The 24,801-nt window shown below is 41.3% G+C and overlaps 1 protein-coding gene across 3 annotated transcripts in view; it reads left to right on the forward strand.

Moving 5' to 3' along the window:
- Positions 1 to 24,801, forward strand: part of CDHR1 (cadherin related family member 1) — a 60,959-nt gene that overhangs the window by 16,553 nt on the left and 19,605 nt on the right. For 2 of the 3 annotated variants that reach the window (XM_073353296.2, XM_073353294.2), the window contains exons 7-14: positions 689 to 805; positions 2,434 to 2,577; positions 7,069 to 7,147; positions 11,676 to 11,776; positions 13,689 to 13,892; positions 17,209 to 17,361; positions 20,857 to 21,021; positions 23,557 to 23,624. In XM_073353296.2, the coding sequence (XP_073209397.2) occupies positions 689 to 805; positions 2,434 to 2,577; positions 7,069 to 7,147; positions 11,676 to 11,776; positions 13,689 to 13,892; positions 17,209 to 17,361; positions 20,857 to 21,021; positions 23,557 to 23,624 (1,031 nt within the window). The remainder of the gene's footprint in view (positions 1 to 688; positions 806 to 2,433; positions 2,578 to 7,068; positions 7,148 to 11,675; positions 11,777 to 13,688; positions 13,893 to 17,208; positions 17,362 to 20,856; positions 21,022 to 23,556; positions 23,625 to 24,801) is intronic. The other variant, XM_073353295.2, reaches the window with a different exon arrangement.

The raw sequence follows: 24,801 nt of genomic DNA on the forward strand, positions 1-24,801 counted from the left end.
ATATCCTCCTACTGTATTTTCCACTGCATGCATCCGATGAAGTGGGTTTTAGCGAACGAAAGCTTATGCTCAAATAAATTTGCTAGTCTCTAAGGTGCCACAAGTACTCCTGTTCTTTTTCAAAAGTTCTGCTTTTCAGAGGGTGACTGCTAAGCACCTTATGAAAACCAGGCCCCTTTAAAATACGTCAGATTAGGCACCCAAAATTCAGCAATTACTTCTCAAAATCCTGCCCACTGTTCCAGATAATGGAGTGTACATGAACTATTGCCAGTTTTTTGGAAGCCAGTAGAATTTTGAAGCCCTGAAGAGGGACACAACTTTTGGGGGGGGGTCATCTTTTTATTTTCTAAAACAAAAAAATCCCAAAACACTAACTAATTCCATCTAATAAACGATGTTAACAAAATATTATGGCAAAATAGTTAAATATTAAAGGCTGGGAAATGTCTAAGTTAAGGTTGCTGCATTATTTTGAATAATGAGAAAATTGTGATCTGTTCATAAATTGTTCCTGAACACAAAGAGGTGAAATTAATCACATGAATCATTCATTATAGACTTTTTACCCACCTCTGTTTATTATTCTAGCCTATATCTTTAGCAAGTTAAATGAAAGATAGTCCAAATACCAATCTTGTTTCCATACCAGTAATCTTTCACCACTTCTCCTCTTCTTTTCTTCTAGAACATCCGTACTAATAAGTTTACCATAGACCGACACAGTGGTGTTCTTCGCATCAAAACAGGGATCACTCTAGACTATGAAAAATCAAGAACTCATTTTGTCACCGTGGTAGCAAAGGTATCAAGCTCTTTCCTGAAAGAAGAGGCAGGAAGGGGAAGGACTTTAACTGTGGAAAGCCACATCTGAGGATGGCCCAAAGAAGAATGGGGAAGAATTAGATCCAGAGAAGTATGCCTTCAGAGCTACCCTCCTTCTGGCTAGTGCAGTAATCAGCAGTGTGTGTGCTGTAGTAGGGAACCCACCATTATGAAGGCATGAAGTAATATCTAGGAGTCAGAGTTATCAGCACATAAAGTAGAGTAATTAACTGCAGTACTGTCAGTGTCTGTGTGCATTACTGCTCTTTGTCAGTACAGCAGGTGGAGAATAGTCACGCTGCAGAACAGAGGTGACACATCTCTTCTCTAAAAAGAGTATATTTTCTTCCCTCTCTTATGGGCTGACTAATGGACCATAGTTATTCACCTCCTTTAGAGGCAGCTGCACATTCCACTCCTCTCCCCGCTACTATAAATCCTATGGAACCTGTGCTGGTGGCACTGCTGTAGACTCATAACAGGCTGCAAAACTATTGATTCCGAGGCGCAGAGGCTTGCAGAAATATATGAGACCTGTAGTTCTGACAGACATGTTTGGGCAGGTGCTATGTGGTGACATGACTTCTGCTAGGCCACAAAGAACATTTTCGAGGACCTCCTAAGTGCTCTTGTGTTTTGTAAGAAGAGCTTGGCCTGGGCGTCATTGAATTTTTTGGAGCCAGACTTGAGCCAGGGAGGAGTTTGTCACAAAATGTGGTCCAAATTCACCTGTCTTTGTTATAGTGCAGAGCGGCGGGGGGAGTGGACATATCTCTTCATAAAAATGGGGATGCAAAATTATTCTTGCTACAGTGGGGATGCAAAACATTCACTGCTTTAATAGCCAGCATAATTATTAAGGGGTTAAAATCTTCTCATATACTGAGGTGTTTCTCTAATTGGCTCTGTCGTGTCAGTAGCACGAACAGAGTTGATTACGCCATGGCCACTTAACAATTCCCAGCTTTATGCTGTTCCACACCTTTGACTGTATCACAAGAGTCCCTAGGAGACTTTGATCATATGCAGAATTTAATTTTCCCCAGCAGTGCAGTGTCTTTTGTTCTGCCCTACATTTATCATGAAAAGTTATAGATGTTCCTCCAGATTTGGCCTCTTCTTCTGACTCACCTGTTTTCTGCAAAGACTAATTTTCTTCTTAGGTGGCATTGATAAATAGGAGCTCAAACGCAAAATAACACACATGATTCCATGTACCAGCACAACCACTTTTAATGTTAAAAATGACTCCAGGGAGACTCAGGGCTGTCTGCTTAATCAAAGAGGGAACCAAACAAATCGAAAATAGAGGGAATAGGACAGAGCAGAGTTTTCTATAACTCTTGGCATTCATTGATTAGCTCTAAAGCTATCTGTTTAGTTGAGCTGTTTCCACCTGTTATTGACCATTTTCTTGCTAAGATTAGAATAAATAACTCCACACATTCTTGTTATGATGATTCTGGCCCTGTATGTATTGCAGGAGATGCATTAGTCTTGGGAGTGCACTAATCAGGAGTGTGTGGTTCTGTGAGCTGATAAATCTCCAATCAGGAGTTCCAGTGGGTGAATTTCAGCATAATGACTTGACAATGCGTTCTGTTGTAGGACGGTGGTGGGAAGCTCAGGGGAGACAACAAGGTGTTTTCAGCCACAACCACAGTCACTATCAATGTGGAAGATGTTCAGGACACCCCTCCCATGTTCATTGGGACTCCCTACTATGGCTATGTCTATGAGGACACCCTGGCAGTGAGTATCACTTTCACCTACAGGAGACCCAGAAGCAATGGAGAAACTTTCAACATGACAAATCAGTGGGGCCAGGTGCCACAGTGGTTTACGGCACCAGCCTTACAATTCTGGAGACCTACATTCAAACTCTGACTTGAATCTTAAGTGAAATGAGTCAGTAAATCTCATGCTGGTACTTATTTGTGTCCATCACAAAATTACAGAGAGCCTGCTCCAGCTCTCTTTGAAGTCAAAGGGATTTTTTACTTGTACGAGTAGGATCAAGTTGCAGTGGCGGAGGTTTAGATTGGATATTAGGAAAAACTTTTTCACTAAGAGGGTGGTGAAACACTGGAATGCGTTACCTAGGGAGGTGGTAGAATCTCCTTCCTTAGAGGTTTTTAAGGTCAGGCTTGACAAAGCCCTGGCTGGGATGATTTAACTGGGAATTGGTCCTGCTTCGAGCAGGGGGTTGGACTAGATGACCTTCTGGGGTCCCTTCCAACCCTGATATTCTATGATTCTATGATTGATTCTATGATCAGACCATGATTAACAGCCACTCCATGGTAGGGACTTGCAGCACTTCTGAAAGTGGTTGAGAGCTCAAATGAGTGACCCCCATTAACCCAACCAGCCCTGCAGAGGTCCTGCAGAGGCCTCTGACTTTTGCTGCAAGTGGAGATCTTTGACCTAAATGAACCTGTTCTTACCATCTCAGAGGTCTATTTTGGAGCCATCAGCTAGGGTATGGGCCAAAGAAATCTCTGTGACTCTGCTCCCCTACTGCCCTATAAGCTATCAGATCCCAGGCATGGTCTCCCTTGGAGTCACTAGGGAGGAGCTGCCCCTGACATGCCAATAATGTGGGATCTTCTCTGCTGAATGACGGCTCTGGAGATGGAATGGGCCAAGCGGCCTTTACAGCCTGCAGAGTCAGCTGACAGCTCCGAAACCAAACTGTCAAATAACTCATGTGTGGAGACAGGAGGTCAGTGGCTACACAGCAAGTATGTGGCTGCCGCTGAGGGGATATCTCCATCAGGTTTCATTTCTATTCCATGGCTACAGAGCCCAGGCAGACTGTGGAGCTCCTGAGTGCTCCATGATATAGAAGAATCCTGAGTCACGATTCAGCCACATGTAAACAGAAAGGATTCAGCCACATGTAACAGTAGCATATAATCCAAAGGGTATTAGCCATAGCCTTAGTCCATCAAGCCATAGTCCATCAAGTCCACTATCCTGCTTCCAGCTGTGCCTTATACTGGATGCTTCAAAGGAAAGTGAAACAAAACCATAATATCTCTAGCCAATTGCACAATGTTATATATGCAGGAGGTGGAAATTCCTCCCTAAGCCCAGTGCAGATCTGCTTTCATTCTTAAGCATGAGATTTTGATTTATCCTCTCTTAGCACATATGACTGCAAATGGTATTATTAGTCATAAAGTTACTGAGTTGTAGACTCTTTGACCTCTAGTGGCAGTGTGGCTACATTCTGTCTACCTAAATTTCCCTTGCAGTTTCAATAGATGCAGTTTTCTTTAATTTCTGTCCTAAATTATAATTTAGCAGTGCTGTATACTGTTAAATAGTTGCTGAAGTTCTTTGCCTAAAGTGCTGCATTTCAGCTCGGTAGTGAGGTGGAAGGGATTACTGTACATATTGTAGGTAGTTTTTAAGGCACTTTACAATCCTTTGGATTGAAAGAGGCTATAAAAATGGGATATATACTCATCTACCCTATGTGGTTACCAAGTGATCTTGAAAGGCCCATATCTATCAAGTGCACACAGTACATGGTATTTACTGTGAAAACCATGGGATAGTAAGTATTAATTACATCCAGTCTGAGCCCTGCAATTTACACTATTATGATGATGTAATGATGGAAATACTAGTGTCCTTCCCAGCGTGGCCTCAGCCATGACAGCAAACTTCACACCAAGAAATGCACTTGCTGCTTTCACTCTTCCTTACGCAGTCAGCTTTCGTTCCATGAAGCTGCTCCTTTTTTTCCCCTGCGTGGTGCTGTTCTTGGATTTAACATTTTTAACCCGTGACAAAGTGCTCTATCTCTATCCAAGGGACTGCACTGGAGTTCTTCCAATAGCCATTCTTTAAATCCATCTTCCAGCATAAAAAGTTAGAAATAGAACACTGACCTTTTCCGTGGCTCTTCGTCCATCTTTTTCTCTGTGAATATCTTGTTCATCAACATGGTAAAGAAGTTAAGTAACTCTTTGATGAAGGGTTTTGCCAGCACATACGGTAAACTGTGTTATTGCTGTTGCTCTGACAGAACCTTGCCATTGTTTTTGAAGTATACAGTGGTTGTCATGGAAATATTTCCAATCATTATTTGCAACAATTTAACATTATCTCAGGATTCCCTTGCTCTATGTTGATGTAGACTGAAATTTACAAAGGGGCCTATAATGTGCCAGTCTGGCTCATTGTGTTGAGTATTTTTACTGGGGGAGCAGTCCCGGTTCAGTCAATTGGCCTACCTGTGTGAGGAAATTGTGCAAAACTTATTGATATTGGTGACCATCTAGCCCACAGCAATGTTAATTAGGCAAAATGAAAGACTGTAAAGATTTTAAAGACAGCCACAAATTCCTTGTTGTTTCATACCAACTTACCAATCACATTGCCTTGGGATCCGTTGATTGCTTCTGCTGTCTATCTTGATTTTATTGGAGAGAACAGACATGACTATCTGCTGCTTGGTGAATTACGTGGCAATCAGATGTTGCAATTCCAAGCATTGGAAACCCATGGAGTAGTTACCAGTACATACATATTTGAGGTCTACAACAGTTGAGTGGCATTTCCAGGATCAAATCAGAGGACTTGAGCCTGCAAGGTGTTGGGGGCATTTCAACTCCTTTGATATCATTAGGAAGTGAGAGAGGACTTTGCAAGACAAGTCCTAAGTGAGGAGTTTTAGGAAACAAAGGTGCCCTCATTAAATTAATATAGTGTCTGTATGAGGAGAGGACAGAAGAAATAGAGCTGACTTCCTCTGCTTAAAATCGGAGGTGGACATGAACCAAAAACCTTAAAACTGAGTTCTCTCAAACTTTTGGATGGCCAGGGAATTCCAATCCACACCTGAATTTTGTAAGTGGCTCCAGTCTTTGCAATGTCATGAGTCTAACTAAAACCTAGAGGGTGAACACTCCCAAACTGTGACTTAGAAACTTTCATCCAAATGTATGGCTTGTGCCCATCTGTTTTTTTTTTTTACCAAGCTCTGTCCACTTACACTTACCATGGTGATCTGTTCCCTGGGAATTAAAGAGCAACAGGGCTTAAAACCATTGCAGAATAGAATTCACTGCCTCAGTTCAGGCTAATGTACATTGCCATGAAATGCGCACATGGGTTTAGGAGCCATTCCACAGGGGAGCAGAGCAGCATTCTCTTTGATTCCATAGCTGCTCACAAAAGGCTGTGTCGGAAAAGGTAGAAGGGCAGGTGGGAAAAGGACAAGTCAGCAAGTATTTTGGCAACAGAAAGGATTAACAGTTGTGAGCCAGAGTTACACCTTGCAACAACTGTGTGACCCACAAACCAGAAAAGTTACTTCTGCCTTTCCTGTGGATCCTTACCTTTTACTGACACTAAAATGACTGGCATTATCTGGGCTCAGGATACTGCAGTGGGGATGCTCCCACTCTCAAAGAATGGCACAGACGGCACTGAATATAATCATAATCATCATCACAAGGAAAACCTAAAATAGGCCTTGCAGCAAGGGCTAGTTGCAGCTGATTTCCTGAGCATAGGCCATACCTTGTTCCACCTAATAATTAGGAGGTCCCCTAGGTCTCCTTCAGTCGATCCCTTGGCTAACTTGGTCTTGGTCAGCTATATTGCCTGGCCAGCTTGCATAGCCCATAAGCCAGAAAACATTCCATCTTGGTAATGAATAGTCCCAGGTCAAGCGCTTGCAGTCCTGTGACATTCCCATCTCCCGTTCACCAAATTCAATGGCGTGGACTTCCCCTATTTTAATCGCCACTTGAGTCACACATGAACTGACCTGTCAGCACTCAGCATTTCACACTGAGAGTTTACCTGACTGCCGTATCAACTCCCAGTGCTGGACAGGAAAGCATCTACAAGCAGTACCTGGAACGACCAGTCCCTCTGCTGCAGCACATGGATGGGCAGGTGGGAGTTTTACTGGTAGAAGAGTAGAGGCAAAAGAGCCCCAGATCCCTTAATAGGGGGAGGGTGCCCACCCCAAAAGCTAATCCTGAGCACACTCAGGGCCTGTAGATCAACCAGTCAAATGGCCTGACACAAAGTCAAGCTGTGACTTATTTTCTGGCAGGAGCATGGGCCCCTGCTGTTGTCCTAATGCAGCCACAGCAAGAGCACCTAACACCTGGTTATAAGGGAGGAACTGGCTGGAGTGGATTTTACTAATATTCACTAGCAATTTCACTGCTCTTTGCTTTCACTACCTAAGTTGTAATTCCTATTTCTCCCTAGGACTCTGAGGTACTAACAGTCATTGCTGTTGATGGTGACCGAGGAAAGCCTAATAATATTCATTACGGTCTTGTGACTGGTGAGTAGACACAGTTGGCATGAAATCCTAAGGGATGTCAAAGGTAGACATGACAATAAATTAGAATGTAGCATGCTAGAGTCTAGTGAAGCTGAAGATCCCTCTCATGAAATAGGGTCAGACACCTGAAACTATTCCTGGCTCTTTTCTAGCTGGGAGCAGCCCAGAGATTATTCACTGAGTTTTAGTGTTTGCTTCATGGAGCTACATTGCTCATCTTGGAATCATTTATTTCATTTATTTATTGTCTGTTAAGCACCAGCATTGTGCCAGGCACTTTACTAGGCATAAAGGAAGAAATTATCCCTGCACTGAGGGACTTTCCCATCTAAACTGGTAGCCAATAGAAGAACACCCTAGGAGACCCATGCAACTTCAAGGCCAGCAGATTTTATTCTTGTTTTCATTTACATTGTAGTGAGGTTTCACTAGCAAGAAGTGTGGGAGCAGCAAGGAGAGAAGGGAACCAATCATGGTTCTGGAATGGGAAGAGATGGGGAATATTCTGGCCACTCAAAGCCCTGGAGATGGGGGAATAGGTATGGGAGGAAAAACACTGCCTTACTTCCCCCCACCCCATGCAAATACTGGCCTCAATCAAGGGAGGCCCCTATTCTACACCTTGAATTTGTGCTGTCAAAATGCAAGGAAACCATAAAATGCTATGTTAATTATTTATGAATAGTAATTATTATTACATTTTTTTTGTTTAAAATCACTTTTTTGTTTTAAAAAGGAAACCCTAAGCTTCAAAATATGCTGTTTTACAGAATGTACATAATGGCACACTCTGAGTTACCAGTTTCCCTGTGGTAATTGGGCAATATCATGATGTATCGTTGCTTGGAAAACTATTGACTTCAACTTCTTCTCAGTCAGGCTTTACTTTTCAGGCTTATGAATCTTAATGATTTACTGCCACATACGTCTGTATCATTCAATGTGGTGTCTAATGAACTTTAATGAAGTTGCAGATATTAGCAAAACAAGGCATTATTGGACAGTTTAAAAATGAGCATTAAAGTCAATTTAGAGAGAGACAAGAATGACTGGGCTTTCCTGTAATCAGCCTTTATTTCCGAAGAGGCAACTCTTCCAGGTTTGAGTTTTTCTTTTCAGCTTGATTTCCTTGCAGCAGCAATGGACCTGTCCATGAGTGCATGGGCTCTGCCACAAAACACAATGAATGGCCAGATTTCCATACATGCTGCAGGGCCGGGAGAGAAATATCCAGCATAAGTCTCTCTTTCAGACTAATGAAGCATTTGCAGCGAGGCTCTTTTCCTGAGCCTTCATTTCCTACCCACTTTCTTCATGCAGCAGGCTACCTTTATCAGAGGAGGTGGGGCACAGGTGTGGGCAGCAAGTCCCCAAGCAATTATTATATTTCCAGAAGCTGCCTTCTGCTTTGGTCCACGAATTAGCCAGGTCAGAAAGGGAGCATAGTACAAATGGTGCAACTGATGCTCTGCCCAGACACATGGAAGAGTGGGTTTGCTGAAATCAGTACACAGCCCTACCAGCTCCATCAGCCAGATTCTGCCTGTGAGCCTCAGTTGGTGTTAAGGTCAGAATTTGACCCTATAACGACAGAAGGCCTTTTTACAGAATATCATCTTTTAGGAGGTTGAGATTTGAATGCCCAGACATCTAAGGCCCCTAGAGATATATGCTGCAGAAGGAATGACTGTTTTCTGGTGAGATTGTCAGACTTCTCACTTTAGCTGATATTAACGAGAGCGGTTCTTGTTTTTGCAGAGGTATTATTAAGTATTTGCCAATTAAACTGAGTAGGCTCATTTATATTTCTGTCTGCACATGAAATCAATACGTACAAAAGTGACTGGTAATTTTGAGTTTCCAACTTCAGCACCTTAATGGAAACTGAATTTCAGCACTTCATGAAAATCAGGCCTTTTTAAAGCATTGCAAGCAGGGAACCCAAAATCAACAGTATCCGAAGCACCAATCACTGCTGAAAAATGTGTCCAGTGAATCCCATTCCCATTTTATCCCTTCTTCCTAACACAGAAGTACTGCCTTGTTGAGTTTATTGTGCGACTGGAGGACAGCGTTATATAGAAGGAGAAATGTTGTCGACCTTACTCCATTCTCCACTCTGATGTAGAATCCCTTCTGTATATTGTACATATCTCTCTGATCTTTCTTTTGCTAACTAACTATTAGGAATTCCACGTCCCCTTGAAAACAGATGGCACAGTTTTGGAGACGTTGGGAAATATTTAGACCCAGGTGATATATTTTATGCATTTTCCTCTACATTTTTGCCTTTGGTTAAAGCAAAAGTCTGTAGACACAAGACAGCATGAGCTTATTTGTACCACGTGACACATTGAAATATTTGTCAATATTTGTAGAATAGACTGATTTGAGAAGTTTTTCCTGTCTGCTATTTTATGTTTTTTATGACTATTGGCTACTGTCCAATGATTCCTGCACCAGCAACTGATGTTAATACGGTATACACTATGATGAAATAGTTTTAGGGTACGTTTCCCTCTCTGATCCAAAACTGGACTTATGGCGTGTATCATGAAGCAATCTACTGTAACACTCAGTTGATTAAATGGAGGAATTAACATGAATTTGATAATGACCACCTTGAGATAGGAGGCATGCATCGTGCAATGAATTTAAAGGGTGATACAGGCAGTCTGATGCAGGCAAGTGACATCCTTATGGAAGCAAATCTATCGTGTTTCAGTTATCAGCCATGCTCTAAGAGTGAACGTATATAATGGTGGCATTAGAATTCACAAACTTGTGAATAAGGCAATGAATGGTTTGAAATGGATGGCAGCTAGTGATTCCATGAACAATGATGTTCTCTCAGAAGATGAGAAGAGATGTTTCTTGGAGAAAGCTCCAACATGGATTGAAGCATTTGAGGATGTAGAGAAGGCACACAGAAAAAACACAGAATGCTCTGGCAGGCAGACATCATGAACAGCATCCAATCACTTCTCCAGCTCATGGATACTTACATTACCCAAGGAAAAAACTGTTCAGATACATTTCTCTTCTGGGAAAACTATTTAATGGATTTCTCCCAACTACTGATAGATTACATAGCAGAGAGCAAAGAGAGAGAAGATAACAAGTCCATGTAGCTTGAGATATTGGTAGAGATTATTCCACTTGACTTCCAGTATGGTCCTGTGAATTATGCTAGATAGGGTTACGTAAATGTAGCTGAAGCCAGACTTCTGGAGGAGGAGAAGCCAGATATATATTATGCCCTAATTGATAGTGGGGGAGCAGTATACCAGACTGCCAGACTCTTTAGTGGTGTATGGTATGACATGGGCATCAAGCAATCACTCAACAAGCACTCAACAAGCATGGAAAGCATCAGCATCTCTGCACAAAAGAAAAAGCTCTGAGCAAATATTGCCTGACTGCACATTTAAGTTTTTTGCAGTGTTGTTGTAGCCATGTTGTTCCCAAGGTATTAGAGAGAAAAGGTGGGTGAGGTAATGTCTGGTATTGGACCAGCTTCTCTTGGTGAAAGAGAAAAGCTTTCGAGCGACATGGAGTGCTCCAGAGTTTGATAAAGCCCAAGGGGGTGTTTCATTAGACTTTCAGGAGCTCATAGTGTTATGCAGGAATAATAAGAGTACATTATTATACTTTGTTATTCACATGATATATTCATACAAGACATTCTACGGCCCTCTTACCAAGAGTCATTACTGTTATATAAATAGTTTATCCTTGTGTTCAGTGATCATAAGAAGATTATTACAGTTTTATCGTGCGTGCTTTAGACTTATGTCTCTGGGCATAAAGATGACATCAGAAATACATGTTTTATAATTAGAGAGTAGAAAATCTTATTATCTGCAAAACTTCACAACTCAATCCACTGCACAAATAATGACAAATATTTTGATGTATTACATGGTACAAATGAGCTCTGACTGTCATGTGACTGTCGTGTGATGAGCTTATACTGTTGTGCTTTAATCAAAGGCAAAAAAAAAAGTATGGGAAAATGCATAAAATATCACCTGGAGCAAAATATTTCCCAAACTTTCTAAGGCAGTCATATTTTGAGTCTATAGTTGCATTATCAATTGTATTTAGAAGCTTTCTGCCAATTTTGGTTAAAAATTAAATTGTTTCTATGAGTTATGGCCCTTTGTGTGATTTTTTTGCCCAACAATATTTAAACATTACATGATACAGAAAAACTGCACCACTTCAAGCATCTACATCCACCCCGTTGATGACCACCAGCTATATGCCTAAAATGTGGTAGCAATGACATTTCTATCTCTTAGTATCCAAAGTGAGTTCAGGCCGGTAAATTACTACTCCTTGCAGAGGCTGTGTTAGGTGCCCTACCTCACAGTCCCTTGTCACCGAGTGGCTAGACAGGAACTACAACTTATTTTTTGGACAAAACACTGTACATTTTACTGCTCGTGTTTTTTTAGAACTCTTCTTTTTCAGGAAGCTGGAAAATGTGATCAGCATAATCAAATGTCCCTCTCTCTTGTGACAGGAAGTGAAGGATCTTTTGAAATAAATAATACGACTGGAGCTATTTCTGTTACAAAAAACCCAAGTAAATTAAAGAAAGAAGTGTATGAACTAAAAATTCAGGTATGTTCCATAGTTCCCCTGTGCCCATGATCTACTAGCCATGAATGTCAATCTGTGTTTAAAAACAGGTAACATGAACCAAGTCTTAAGTGCTACATGTTGTATTTGTATGCTCAAGGGTCAGATCATCACCTCATGTAAATCAGCATAATTTCCTGTTGTTTGCCCAGATATTCAAAGTGCCCCCAGTTTCCTCTTGGAAATAAAATCTAATAGTCACAAATTAATTCCCAGCTCTACAGTCTTCTTTCCCTTAGATGATTGTCTGCTAACTCTCTGTTTTCGATTTTTATTACCGAGTATGGAAATTAATGAATTATTAAATCCATATCTGCTGGAGTGGATTACTATTAAATCTATAATCATTGAGAGGGTTAGGATAAATGTTGTTGAATAGTGGAGCTTAGCTATTAAATCCATATCCACTTGACTGGGTCTCTAACACAAAAGTTTGACACACATGTCCAAGGTTAGAATTGAAAAGAGAACAGAATTTGAAAGAGACAGAATATGAATGTGACATGCTGCCTAAATTTACACAGGATTCTAACGATCAACCTTTTAATGGCACAGGGCCACATCATTAGGCCCTTGTCAATTTTTCCTCACACAAACATGCATTGAAAACAATGGCAATTTTCCTGAATAAGAACTGGATTAAGTCTTTAGAAGGGCCTTAGCCTTAGCCTTGTGACTTAGCCCAAAGATAAATAAATGAATGCTGTATTATTTTATACTAAAAACAATAGTGAAGGGTCAGATTCTTAGCTTGTGTAAACTGGTGGGATGCTATTGACTTCAAGATGAGAATCTGGCTCTGCATGCTCAGAGATTTAAGACATAAAATCCTCTAGAGAAATTCATGTTAAAATCATGTTGCATCATGCTGTACCATCAAGTCAGTTGATGCAAGTGGAACAAAGGTTGAAATATTGGGCCATAATTGGTGTTGGTTTGAACACTCTTTGACTGAAATGGGTTTGATTCCTCAGTTACTGGTAACTAATTTCTTACACAAAGCAGCAGCCAGAGTTTCCTTTGTAGTGGAAGAAACATCAAAGGCACAGTCAATGAGAGAGTAATGACTGGGTGAATCTCAACAGCTCTGGTGGTTCGGTTCAGTTCAGTTTGGTTGCCTATCCATGGGGTCAGCAAAGCAGGGCTATAAATCGGAGAACAGTCTCTCTAGAAGGAAATTTCTAGTACTTTCTTCTTCCCATATGCCCCCCAAATACTGCAAAAGCACAGTTCTTCTCTCCGTGCTTCAGCACTCATGCCCTCTGCCAGAACCAAGAAGAGCATGGGTACCTGAAAAATAACCTGGAGGAAAAGTCCAAGCTTTTTGGAACTTCAAAGAGTTTTGGGTTCCTATTCACCTTGCATCTTCATTCTGGGCAAAAGTTCAGATCATCTTATTTTATGTCAATTGGATAATTCGTCCCTAGAGAGCAGTTTTCATTCTAGGACAGAGTGGAGAAGAAGTGAAGAGTGAAGCTGAGTGAAGAGTGGAGCTCTTTTCTGAAGACACGGCCTCGTGGCCAATGCAGGACCATTGGTTTTTTTTAAGCTTTTGGATGGCTGAGGACAAATATGACTTTCTGCAAGTTTGTAGAGCTCTAGAATGAAATCCTGACCTCACTGAAAGTCAGTGCGGTTTGACTTCAATAGAGTCAAGATTCCACCCTTAAGCTTCATACCAAGGTTATGCTCCCTTCTAACATGAATTTAAAGATATAGACAAATGTAAAGGCATCAGACATACTCAACTCATGTAAAAAGTTCCCCTTAATATCAATGTGATTTGTTCACACAGATTAAGGCCCTCTGAGGGCCTGAGAAAAGAAACATTTTAATTGAACTGATAGTTCTCCACAACGAAAGCCCTACAATTTGTTTCTTTTACCTGTCACAGGCATCAGAAATAAGTCTAGATGGTGATGTGACAGCATATGCTTTTGCCATCGTGACTATAAGGGTCGTCGACCTCAACAACCACCCACCAACTTTCTATGGAGAAAATGGGCCCCAGAATCGATTTGAACTGACAATGTATGAGCACCCACCTGAGGGTGAGATCCTGAGGGGCCTGAAAATTACAGTCAACGATTCAGATCAGGTGAGTTTGTGAAGAGTATCTATCTAGTCTGGCTGTCTAAAGGTTTTCTCCAGCACTTTTCCCTGTAATATCTGGGCACCTAAATTTTGGAGAGGAGCAAGGTTAGGTTATTAGTATTATAATATGATTGCCCATTAACAGTGCTGTGAATGCTTAAAAGAGAGGTACGGTCTATTGGCTTGAACCCTATGAGTTCTAACCCCAGCTCAGACACTGACTCCTGCTGGAGCCTAAGGTCTTGTCTACACTACGTGGGAAAGTCAATCTAAGCTACACAATTTGAATTACGTTAGTAGTGTAATTCAAGTCAACATAGCTAGACCTACTTACTGCGGGGTCCACACTATGCTATGTTGATGGGAGACACTCTCCTGTCAACTCCCCTTACTCTTCTCATTCTGATGGAGTACAGGAGTTGATGGGAGAGTGATCTGAGGTCGACATAGCGGGTCTTCACTAGGCCTGCTAAATCGACCGCAGATGTATCAATCGCCACTCGTCAATCCCCCGGTAAGTGTAGACAAGCCCTTAGACATTTTAGGCCCTATTTACAATCTCAAACTAGTTATACCACTAATATAACTCCATTGAGTTTGGTGGAGTTACGCATGATTTACAATGACATGGAATCAGCATCTGACCCTTCACCTCTCTCACTTAGTTTCTCCATATGTAAAATGAGGATAATACATTCTTGCATAATTTCTAGAGGTAATGGGAGGACTACTTAGCATTTTACAACTTCAAAATGCTTTACAAATAGTAGCTTTATTACTGCTGTCTCCCACAGCCTTATGGAGACAATACAGTCCTTGCCCCTTTCATTGCTTCTGTTAGTAAAACCTACAACTTATCATTCTTCTGGCCTTTATCCTTTAACATGAGTTGCAGCACATGCTTTGATAAAGCTTAGACCCCAAGAAGAGCGTCCTATAGCCAGACAAGGGAAAAGAACAAAGACTTCATGAAGCCCACTTGGGACCTCACCTTGTAGTTCTAACTGACCTAAGAAGCACCTAAATACTATGGCAATATTGCTATAGGAAATCCTAAGATAGCTACTGTATCGCTGGCCTCCATTTGAGTTAGCCTGAGGTTACGGAGTGACAACATCCCAGAACCATATTCTGTTAACAGCAATGTTCTTATGTCACTGTACTCAGTATTGTGCTGTTACTATTGTACTGCTATCAAACCCAATGGCTTCCTCCTGCTGCTCTGCAGCAAGCAGATAAACAACTACTTACGCATGAGTGCCCACTCAGCCCTGCCATTATTGCTGCTGCTGCAGCAGCAGAAGGAAGCAAACTGAAAAACTTCTATGCTGGCTTTTTCTCTACTTAGAGTTAAAAAAAAAAAAAAAGTCACGTAGATTACAACCAGATTATAAAATATACAGAAAGCATTTGTACCTATATCAAATACATTTCTGAACATGTTTTCTGCTGCTCAGTGTCACACAATGTTTTGTTTTCTTTTAAAGGCCTAAAGCCAAATTATTCCCCTTCTGCGCACACACTCATTCAAGGCAAAATGTAAAGAAAGCAATGTTTCATACTTTACATACCGAGTCTTTGGCTCACTTTGCTTACTGGTGGAATGGGTAAGCAGTGGCGTGGGATGGAGCAGGAGGTACAGCCTCTAATTTCTGCAAAGCCTGAGGAGTATGGAGCGAAACCCCTCTGCTCTACGCTCCACACCTCTTCTCACTATAAGGAAAGACAGCAGCCATGCTTCCACTGGCTCTCCTGACATTCCCCTGCTCTGAGATTGTCCAGCTGGGCTCATGGAACATGGGTTGCTCTGACCAGAGGTGGGGTCTGCAAAATTTCTTGACAGAAAGTCACTCAGTTTTGGGAGGAAGCAAACTATGCAGAGCAGCCACCTCCAACACAGCATAGTCCCCCTCAAAACCTGTGGAGTCCCATGCATAGGGGATCTTGGCCTGGGTGGGAAGATAGCATTCTGCATTGCCACTGCTCTTACTCATTCCATGCACATCAGTCACATCCAGCTGGTATTTGTATGTGTCGCTCCGCTCTCCACTGCAGGCAAAAAGGAGCCAATGGGCTATCCTTTAATTGTGGGAGTTTGGATTCCAGCGCAACACAAGACACTGAGCTTGAACCTGAAAATACTCAGATTTGCTTTGGGGATTAACATTGGCTTTTTTCCCTTTGAGATGGGCAAGTATTGAAGTAGTGACTACCCAGGCTTAGTCCACCTATGTGTACATCAGCAAGTGGGGGCTGTCCTGTTTCTACATCACCACTACTAGAAGTACGGCATTCTGGAGGGACATCATAGCATCAGCCAATCAGTGATCCTGGCTGGTGGCGACAGTTGGGAATCACAGCTGTTGAGAGATTGGTACCTGTTGTTAGTTGATAAATCACATTCAGCTCATCTTGCCCCATCCTCTATAGGAAAGCATAAATGTCTGCCAGATTAATGGCTAAAACGGCTATCTGTATGAACCTTCCTTTTTTCTGCCATTCCCCTGCCATGTTCAGATAAAACTTGGCAGAATTGTTCTGGTGTACAATAGCTTGATCCTTTATCAGTGCGTGGCAGAATGTCCTATGTTGATGCCTTTTATATATATACTGTTCAGTGATTTCACTTGTTTTCCACTGTTCCACCACTGGGTCATCCTTTACCTCCAGTCACCTGTTCTCTGCAAGTTAGAGGGAGCTTCCTAAATCAAAAAGAAAAAAAAAGAGACAAAGCAGTGCAGCACATAAAAAGCTTAATTGCTCTATATACACATACCTATAGTACTGACTAAACTCACTAAGTCCTGTCCAGCAATGCATCGATCACACTACAAAGCACAGGATGGATTCTCTGGAGACCCTTGCTTCTTTGGTTGTTATAAAATTCTGGTCAGGAAGATGGAAGGAATAAACCTTATTAGAATCACCAATCTATGTGCTCCTGGAACACAACCAGTTCAGGGGACACAAGCCTTGAAGCTTACTCAACGCCTCTTTCTCACATGAATTGCCCACCTAGCCAGCCCTAGTCAGTGTTTTTCCATTGTAATTGGAGGAATAATTAATCTATTTTTTTAAAAAAAGCCATGTGTGCCCTGTGACCAGAGCTGCAGTGATTACTTTAGTAAGCCTCTTAGCACTCTCTTACCCAGGAGATGGGGAACAGAAGGTTCTAAGCAGTCAGACACACATTCTAATTATACACGTACTGAATAAAAATGGAGCCTATGCCATGCATCAGTAAATGTAGCTCTGCTGTTGAAAGCCAAGCAACATCACTTTGTACTGCTTTTACTTTCATACCTATGCTTTGTTCCCAGGGGGCCAATGCTAAATTCAACCTCCGGCTAGTTGGACCCGGTGGCATTTTCCGAGTTGTTCCCCAAACCGTCCTGAATGAGGCTCAGGTTACCATAATAGTGGAGAACTCTGCTGCCATAGATTATGAGAAGTTCCAGTTGTTAACCTTTAAGGTATAGTACGTTCCTTGCCCGCTCCAATCATATACGTGATGGGTTTTGACTTCTGGTTTCAACTGGGGCTGTCTGACTGAATGCTAATGATGTTATGGCCTTGTAAATGAAGCTCACCAAGCCAAATTCTTCCCTCAGGTCATTGACTGCTGTAGTGTTTAATGAGTGTAACTGAAGACTGTGGGCTATCTTTGGCCCAGTGAATGCAAGGAGTTCTATCTGTTACATTTGTATAGAAATTTCATTTTGTGATGTTTCTGAAGCACTGTAGACTATGCACATCAGGGTGACTATTTCACTTATGCCAATAAGTTCATTAGATGCAATCCTGGCCCCACTGATTTTAGTGAATCCAGGATTTCACCTACTCAGTCTTATGCCATGTGGCACTTGGTCTTGCTTTACAGTATGTTACTGCTGGAACTGGTGGAAGACCCCAGCTGATGAGTAATTAGTTTTCTTTTGTAGCTCATTGCCTTCAGCGCCTTGTTAATCGTAAAATATTTTATCCAAGTTATAGTTAGGTACTAATGGGCTCTGCATGTTTTGTATACAAAAAGGCAGTTTCTGTAATGATTAGAGGGAGCATTGTGGGAGTCAGATTTCCTGTGTTCTATGTCCAGCTTTGCCAAGGATTTGCCATGTGACCTCAGCAAATCACTTCACTGCTGTGTCTCAGTTCTACCATTTGTCATGTTTGTAAAGCACCTGGTACTCCTTATATTCAAAGTGCTATAGAAATACAACATATTATTATTGTATTCAGATGGAAGCTTCTTGGCCGATTATGAAGCACTGCCCAAATCAGTTAAAAGTAGTGCAGATTTATTCATGGTAAGTTACTAAAAGACCACTAAAAAATTACACAGCTCATGAATACCTTGAATTCTATATTGAACCAACCAGCTCATGAACACTGAGAGAATTCAGGCGAATGCTACTGCAATGAATACCAAAAGTAGTAATTACAAGTGAAGAGGATTTTTTTCCCCTATGAGATCTCTCACTTTGTTTGGATAAAATGATTTTCACAAGAGTTTAAAGTTGAACTGCACAGATTTTGCTAAAAATGCAACGCCTGTTTCTAAATTCCTACTGGGAAAGGAGGGTGGTGGGAAAATCAGATATCCAGGTTTGAAATATGGCAATTATTTTTTTCAAACAACCCACTAGCTGTCTTATATACTTGGCAAGTTCAAGCCACTTGCTACCCCCACTGCCAGAGTAAGTTCTTTCAGTTAACATTTTGGACAAGATTTGGGCTGGTTTCTATTCTAATGCCTATCCCCTACAGTCCATCAAAACTGTTATACCTTCCCTAATCAGTGATTAACTCCTTTCCTGCTAATTTACAGTTGCCCATTAGCATACCATAGAAATCAATCACACATTAGTCTGCCCTTAGTGTATACAGCAGCATGCCAGGTCCATTCTTCAGGATGTAGGTGGAAAGCACGACACCCAGGGAGTGATCTAGAGGAATTGACCAGACAATGGCTCAGTGGAGAGCTTCTGCCCTCCAGTTAGCACAGTGATTCACCCTCGTGGGCATTTGCTAGATTCCTCAGTTCTCCTGGACGCCCAGTTAGCAGCACAGTGGCCAGAAACATCTTTTGTCTTCAACTGACCACACAAATGAGCCCACTCCTCTAGGCCTGGAGCCTATTGTAACTCAAAAACAACAAGGAGTCCTTGTAGCACCTTAGAGACTAACACATTTATTTAGGCATGCTTGGGGGTCACCTCCAAACTGGATTGTTACAATCTAAATTTACAGTGGGCTAATCTAGAAGGCCACTTAGCAGCTCGATCAGGTGCAGCATGCGTCTGCTTGCCTTTTCAGAGGGGCAGAATGAGAACATATCGCACAATTGGTTAGTCTCTAAGGTGCCACAAGTACTCCTTTTCTTTTTCAAATACAGACTAACACGGCTGCTACTCTGAAACCCGCACTGACTAGTGCTCTGTCTAGCTGCCCTGGTGCAGTAGTTCATTTCAACATGGAATTCAAGGTGCTGGTCACTATCTAATAAAGTCCTAATTGCTCAGGCCCAGCACAAAGGCAGTCTCTTCCACTAAGCTTCACCAGGACACCTACACTCAGAAGGTATGACTCCAGATAGGTTGAAGCTCAAGGGAATTTGGGCTGGGAGTTCTCATTAGTGGAACCTCTGGAATTTGATCCTACTTTAAATACATGAGTCCCAGCCTGGCTGTGTTTATGGCGAGATGTAAAATACATTTCTTGTTCTAAGAAAAGGAGTACTTGTGGCACCTTAGAGACTAACCAATTTATTTGAGCATAAGCTTTCGTGAGCTACAGCTCACTTCATCGGATGCATACTGTGGAAAGTGTAGAAGATCTTTTTATACACACAAAGCATGAAAAAATACCTCCCCCCACCCCACTCTCCTACTGGTAATAGCTTATCTAAAGTGTTCACTCTCCTTACAATGTGTATGATAATCAAGTTGGGCCATTTCCAGCACAAATTCAGGTTTTCTCCCACTCCCCCCCTGAATTTGTGCTGGAAATGGCCCAACTTGATTATCATACACATTGTAAGGAGAGTGATCACTTTAGATAAGCTATTACCAGCAGGAGAGTGGGGTGCGGGGAGGTATTTTTTCATGCTTTGTGTGTATAAAAAGATCTTCTACACTTTCCACAGTATGCATCCGATGAAATGAGCTGTAGCTCACGAAAGCTTATGCTCAAATAAATTGCTTAGTCTCTAAGGTGCCACAAGTACTCCTTTTCTTTTTGCGAATACAGACTAACACGGCTGTTACTCTGAAACATTTCTTGTTCTAGGCTTTTCAGTGACACCAGGTTCTGCAGACCCTAATATTTTGTCTACTAGCTGCTGTCTCCCATCCTGAGTCCATCCAAGCAAGTTGAGTCACCTTCTGTGAATAGCTGCAGAACACTGGAGTGGTGCAAATAATCTGATGATTTAGCTTCTGCCTGCAAAATGTTCATCAGCAGATCGTGATTCCATCATTTTATTCATTGTTCAAGCTAATCAATGTATTTGAGACATTTTTTTAAAATCTGGAACAGTTCTCTGCAGATATTTGATTTTCAATACACACTCTCTGAGTGATACTGGTAACTGTGATTAGTCAGACAGTCAGGCAAGCACTTCTTCTGTAAATAATGACACATACAGATTTAAAATTTGGTTTCTGCACATACTTGCAGAGACAAATTTGAAATTTCCTTCCCACAAAAATTCAAATGGATTGCTCAGACTTTCAAGGAAAGCAAACACAAAGTGGGCAAGGACATGGCTGAAGTTTATTTTAAAATATTTATCAATTTAAAAAATTAGTTTGATTTTTGCATGATATGCCCAGTTACACAACCCGTGCTTCCCTTCTTGTGGTGTTGGTCTCCATTCTAATTGGGATAAAATGCACCTAGGCATAGTGATAGATGCCTCCCAAATACTTGCAATAATAATAGTAGAATTCATTATTTTATCTTCTTAGCTTCTTGCCATAGAGGTGAACACTCCTGAGAAGTTTAGCTCAACGGCGGATATAGTGATACGTCTCTTGGACACCAATGACAATGTCCCAAAGTTCTCATCTGATTATTACATTGCCAGGATTCCAGAGAATTCCCCAGGAGGGTCCAATGTAGTGGCTGTAACAGTAAGCTTTATTCAGTCTTCCAGAGATATATCTGATCTAACTATCTGTCTATGGAAACTGCCAAAGTATGTCAGTGGCTCTGTCCTCATAATAACTTCTTATTCTTTATGTGCTCTCTTCTACTCCCATGTTGAAGTCAATGGGAGTTTTGTCATTGACCTCAACACGGGTGGGAGTCATTCCTGTGTTTGCTGGCTGCTCACCTGCTGAAACATCTTTCAATCAATGAGTAAAAGAATGCCTGCTCCTGCAGTCTCATAACTAAGTGCATTTGGGATAAAGGCAATATGGACTCACAACTATCCCCATACCCAGAGTAGCAGTATATTAAGCTCTAATGTGTAGAGCCACTCAGTGTCTGACATTATGTTAGCACACAATGCTCAGCAAGGTAGCTGTTGTTTCAGCAAAGCATTTTCAAACAATGTGTCTGAAGTGCCATTTTTATTTTATTGTATTTGTTTTTTAAGCCATAAAAATGTCACACACTTCAGCTGAAAGATGTGATAGCTGAGTGAGGCTGGCATTGTTGTAAGAAAGACTTGGATTGGATTGAGGGTGAACAAAAAGAAAAGGAAAATGGCTGCTAGTGAATTTCTAGACCCATCTTCCATAGATTGCAAAGGTGACATGATTGCTACATGCATAATTATGGTGCTCACGAGCAAGACTATAAAAATGCACCAGAATTGGAAAAGAATGACCCCAATGTAAGAATTGCTTTCATGTGTTCAGAAATGGGAAGAGATTGCTTATACATTTACCAATATCTCACACTGCCAGAGGAAGGAAAGCAAAATGTTACAGAGACCCTGTGAGCACTGAAGAAACGTTTCCAGCCCAAAAGGAATGTTATACATCTGTTTAATACAACCACTAGAGTCAGAGCGAGAACCCATAGTTCAGTATGTCACACAAAGCTGAGGCAGTCAAAAGCCACGTGTTAATCTGAGAGTGATACAAGATCACATAGTGCTGGGCACCAGAGACATAGATGCCTGAGGCAGGATACTAAGGGAGCCCAAACTAAGTCCTACCATGTGCTGCAGAAGTAGTGAAATGACACAAATGCTCCTGAAAGTACAAACTGCAGATCCTGGAGGTGAAAACACTAAACTCTATGTAGGGAAGAACATCAAAACAAGAAAGAAGAGGCTCACCATAGGACACACTGGCATCAAGGCAGCACAGCATAGAGATTATGATGTTCCTTATTGTAGCAGTCAGAAGAAGAACAGTGTCCAACACTGAGGTGGTCTGCAGAAAATGTTTTAAAAAAAAAAACATTTTGCAAAAGCAGCAAAATAAGGTCCTTCTGGTCAAAGGCAAAGAGGACAGTGAATCTTAACAGTTCATATTCAATACTAAACATCATGTAGGCACCAGATTAGTGCCAGATTCAGAGATACACCCAGCAAGCTGAGATACTGCGGGCTTGGAAAGTACTGCTCTAGCAGGATGGGTAGATATGAAAGATGTATTAGAGAATACTGGACTTCCCAGGAAAAAATAGCATGCAAAATGGATTCCAGTAAAAAGAACCCAAAGTTATGAGACCTGAGAAGTTGACAAGAATCCATGGTAGTTATCAGGAACCAGATGCATGTCCCCACTCCCCACAAGGCCACAGATGAGTTACACCGGCCTTGCATGAGTTTAGAAATCAAAGACATTGCTAAAGACTGCAAAACAAGCAAGAAATGTTTAAACAAGCAACTGAGGGAGCCAGTTATACACTCAACAGCACACCTTCCTACATCAAGTATCTCTGCATTTAGAGGTAGATGGACAGACATACTGATGTAACAAAAAATTCCTCAAAGGTACCAAAGAAAACATAAATAGCTCCCTCTATCAAGTCAACTGCTTCTCCCAACCCTGAGCCCATGGAGAAACTAATAAGAATGAAGAACAAAGTTGCAACATCTGAAGAGATACCTGCAACGCAACCTGGGCCCACATGCACAAGAATGATCAAAATACCAGCCAAATTGAAATAATGTTATGTACAAATATCAACTAAATATACCACAGCAGAGACACTTTTAAAAAAATCTCTGTGTTATTTAAAAGACAGTTTTGGCCAAGGACACTGCACTCATATTTACCTGATCTCTAGTAAAGTTTGAGAAGGAGTTGTTTGTTTGGTCAGTGCACTAATGCACTCCTTACTCCTATGAAAGAAAGGATGTTATAAGATAATGTCAAATGCCTAAGAATGGAGTCACCTGATAAGTATTATAGATTATACATATATATATATATTATAGTTTATACTGCTTATGTTCATGTAGAATGCTTAGGAGGTGGTTGTATGAAAAAGCTTTGCTGTATCACTCATTACCATTTGATTTTATAAGATTTTGCAAACTTCCAAATGCAAATTGTTAATGAAAGTTCCATAAATATACTGACAAAACATTTTAAAAGGGGAAAAATCTGTTTGGCATTCAGTGTGCTATTATTAGGTACAATAGGAAAATACACTTTACTACAGGTTAATAAATCAGGACTCTTTTGAATTCTTTTCTTCAGGCCACAGACCCAGATTCAGGACTCTGGGGAGAAGTCAAATACTCCATATATGGAACAGGAGCTGATCTGTAAGTAAAAAAGTTAACCTTTGAATACATCAAAAAGAGAAATCACTACTGACAAAATAAGAGGGTTAAGACAGCGGCTGGCATCTCAGACTAATGCATATTGAGATTATCTAGGGGGCCGGGAGGCACTTACCCTGTGTCTTTTTCCTGAGTTGTTTCTGTTAAAATATTTTCTCCTGCAAAAAACAGGCAAACACTTGTTGTATGAGTCTATGGTGTTTTACCCACATGCCCCCCAAAAAACATAGAGCAGCTAAGTGACAATGCATAGAATCTGTTCAAACTATCATTTTTAAAAAATACTTTTCACAGGAGGAAGGGTTTTTTGTGCTGGTTATTATTAAAGTTCTGTGGACAACACCCCACCCGCATACACACACACACACCCATTTAGCTGCAAAAACGGTGCCATTTCAACACTCAACCCAATGTACAGAAAAGACCAAAAATTCATGGGAACCACATCAACAAATTCCCACAATGTTCTCTGATGTCCGACATTGTAAGCACTTCTAGCATCGGTGGCTGGTAACACAGGGTATTAGAACTGTTGCTTGCATGAAACACTAGTCGCAGCAGGGCATGAAGGAAGGGAACAGGATGTTCACCAGGTCTCTAATAGATACCTAGCTCCTGCTTCCTGTTGTAGGATAGATGAAAATGAGCACCAATTTGATCAGCTCTCCAACCCCACCCCATTATTGCATATGTAATAATTGGCTGGGGCTCCTAGCCATCCTAAATATGGCCGGCCATCTCTCATGGTTTTGCTGAACCCCTGACCCTTATGACTTAAGTGGTTGGAGAGAAGAACTTGCAAATGTGTATGTTGTCCAGACTCTCATCTCCCTTTCCTGCAAAATTTTATTTCTTCTATAAATTCCCCACCTGGTTTTAAAGCTTTGTTCCCCACTTTGAGTAGGATGCTAATTATGGCAGTCAAAATCCGGAATTTCAGGGGTTTATTGGGAAATATCCAAACAAGGGTGCACATACAGGAGCTTCTAAATCACAGCTTATTTTGAGCTTCTCACTAAATCCTCAAGCAAGCTGTTAATTGGGTAGAAGCAAGCAAGCAAAGGCCAGCCAATGCACTCAGACCTATTAAGTTTAAAATGTAACAGCTGGTGCCAAAAAACTTCTGAAGGCTTGGGGGGAAAAAAGTGTGTGCAAATTT

Source organism: Lepidochelys kempii, chromosome 7 (assembly GCF_965140285.1).
Source record: "Lepidochelys kempii isolate rLepKem1 chromosome 7, rLepKem1.hap1, whole genome shotgun sequence".
Classification (NCBI taxonomy): domain Eukaryota; kingdom Metazoa; phylum Chordata; order Testudines; family Cheloniidae; genus Lepidochelys; species Lepidochelys kempii.